Raw genomic sequence first — 2,466 nt, forward strand, 5'->3', positions numbered from 1 at the left:
GTGTGAGCCGAGCGGCTCGGGCCGCCGCAGCCGGGCGGGCGGGGCCGCTGGCCGCGCAAATGGCGAGGCAGGGCGCCTCGAAGCTCCGCCTGCCAGGGGCCTGGTGATCGCACACAGTCGCTCTCACACACCCCTGCGCCGTCCCAAAGGTCTACCCCGGCGCGTCCCACGGCCGCTTCGAGCACTCGCTCGGCGTCGCGCACCTGGCGGGCAGCTGGGCGCAGCACCTTCTCGGCAGCTTCCGCTCGGACGGGAACCTCCACAGGGAGGACCGGCACAGTGTCCGCGCGCTGGAGCTGGCAGGTGGGATGGGATCGCAGTTGATGTGGCAAAAGGCCAAGACACAAGATGGGCAGCAAAGCGGTGGTTGTGCGCAGCAAAGCAGGCCGCTGAATAACCTGGGCGGTTTGGCCCTGCAGCGGCAGGGCCAGCGCCGTTCGCGGCTGTGGCTGTGACGGCCGCGCAAAGCGGCGGACGCACACGTGCGGGGGTGCAGCGGGTTGGTGCAGCAGAGAGCAACTGCGCACACCCGGCGCGCTCCCGCGCCCCTGTCAGCATGCCTCGGGCTTACCAGCAACAACTTCCATCTGACAATCATCTCATCCGAATGACGTTCACCTGCTGCGCCCCGCCCCACCAGCGCTTTGCCACGACCTAGGTGAGCCCAGCGAGCCGCTCCTCCCGCGCGCGCCTCCCGCGTGCGCCTGCCCGCGCAGCATGCGGAGCCCGCCTTGCGCCACGACTCCCTGTATCCCGGCCCCCTTACGCCGCCCTCAACGCGCCCTGACCACGTCAAACGCATGCGTTTTCACATATGTTGTGAACCCCTAATCAACCCCTCTGCACTCCTTCTTCCCTGTAAACCTGTGATCCTCTGTTGCTTTCACGAGGCCACGGCCCGTTCAGCCACGTGTTTGAGAACGAGCTCCTGCCGCGCGTGCTGGGGGAGAGCGCGGCTGCCACCTGGTGAGAGGCAGGGCGGAGGGGAAGAGGGGGCGGCCGGCGCGGGCGGGGCGCGGGCGTGGGGCTCGAGGCGAGGCAGTCGGCAGCGCACCCGGGCACGCGCGTGGTGGGGTTGCAAATGTTTGGGGGCAGTGGTTTGTAGCCACACACACACACACACACACACACACACACACACACACACACACACACACACACACACACACACACACACAGAGCGCACAAACATGAGCCCTTTAAAATCACACACACAAGCTTCCAGACACACACAAACACACACACGCACACCAAACCAGGCACCACGAGGACATGTCGGAGCGAATCCTCGACCATTGTGTCGACGCCAACAGCCTCGACCTCGGCCCCGGCTTCAGCGGCCGCAAGGAGCTGGGGCTGGTGAAGGACCTCATGCGCGGCAGTCTAGCGCAGGACGGTGGGCGCTGCGCGGCGCCGCCCCTTGGGCGTCCCTCCCCCTCTCACACACACGTCGCGCACGCTTTGCCGCGCTTTGGGTACCATCGCCCGGGGGTCCCTGTTTGCTCCACGCGCGCGTTTGACCCTGGGGTGGAATTTGGCAGTCGTTTGCTGCCAAAGGAGGGGGGTCCGTGTTGCGAGCCGGTGGATTGTCGGGGCAGCAGGGGCTGTCTGAGGAGCCGCCTGGCGCGGGACGATAGGCGCGCCGTGCTGCGCACGCTTTGGTTGCGGGGCCAGGCGGCTGGGGGTGCCGCCGGGTTAACATGGCGGTGGCCGCGGGGCCGGCCGGGTGTCGCCACCCCGCAAGGGCGCGGCGGGGGCCGCTCGGGTGCATTGCTGAAGGGGTTGATTGGCTGCGACAATCATTGTGGTGCATGTGAAGGGGGATCTCTGTACGTGAGCGTTCGGCTCCGCGAGCAATCGGATCCACGACGCCCTCGCTCTTCGTACACCCCTTGCTGCCTGGTGGCCCGTCTGCCTGTGCCCCCGGACCACATGCTCGCTGGAACTCAAGCCGCCCCACACCATCCACCCACTCCGCCCCAAGCAGGCCCGGACGACGCGTCCCCCGGCGCCCCCGGCGGCACCGGCATGTTTGGCAGCCAGGGCGCGGGCGGCGGCGGCGGCCACGGCGGGCCCGCGCTGCTGCCAAAGGACCCGGAAAAGCGGTGGCTCTTCGACATACTGGCCAACAAGACGAATGGCAGTGAGCCCCCCTCCTCTCACCGCCCCCATCTTGCGGTTGCACCCCTGCCTGGTCGCGGCTGCGCGAGCCCTGTTCGCGGGGCCTGGCGAGCGCGGCGCGGCCGGGTGTAGAGGGTTCCGCCGGTTCGCGTTTCAGGGTTCTCTGCGGAGCTACTCCCGCGTCGCTTCATGTGGAGCGCGGGGGAGATGGCCAGGATCTCTTCAGACGGAAGGCGGGGGGACGGTTAAAGGTGCAAGTCTCGGCCCTTGGGTAGTGCGGCGGTGGCGAGACCGCTCCACCTGCCCGCCTTGCCAACCCCTCCCTTCCCTGCCCCCTCCCCACCC

The 2,466-nt window shown here is 68.2% G+C and overlaps 1 protein-coding gene across 1 annotated transcript in view; it reads left to right on the top strand.

Annotated features, from left to right (window-relative positions):
* The window catches only part of MNEG_8152 (SAM domain and HD domain-containing protein 1), a gene marked incomplete at both ends in the record, with an annotated part of 3,659 nt that overhangs the window by 1,025 nt on the left and 168 nt on the right, over nucleotides 1-2,466 (top strand). The window contains 5 exons of the mRNA XM_014043376.1: nucleotides 150-303; nucleotides 641-658; nucleotides 891-966; nucleotides 1,260-1,396; nucleotides 1,988-2,143. Coding sequence (XP_013898830.1) covers nucleotides 150-303; nucleotides 641-658; nucleotides 891-966; nucleotides 1,260-1,396; nucleotides 1,988-2,143 — 541 coding nt within the window. The remainder of the gene's footprint in view (nucleotides 1-149; nucleotides 304-640; nucleotides 659-890; nucleotides 967-1,259; nucleotides 1,397-1,987; nucleotides 2,144-2,466) is intronic.

Source organism: Monoraphidium neglectum, assembly GCF_000611645.1.
Source record: "Monoraphidium neglectum strain SAG 48.87 unplaced genomic scaffold scaffold01519, whole genome shotgun sequence".
Taxonomy (NCBI): Eukaryota; Viridiplantae; Chlorophyta; class Chlorophyceae; order Sphaeropleales; family Selenastraceae; genus Monoraphidium; species Monoraphidium neglectum.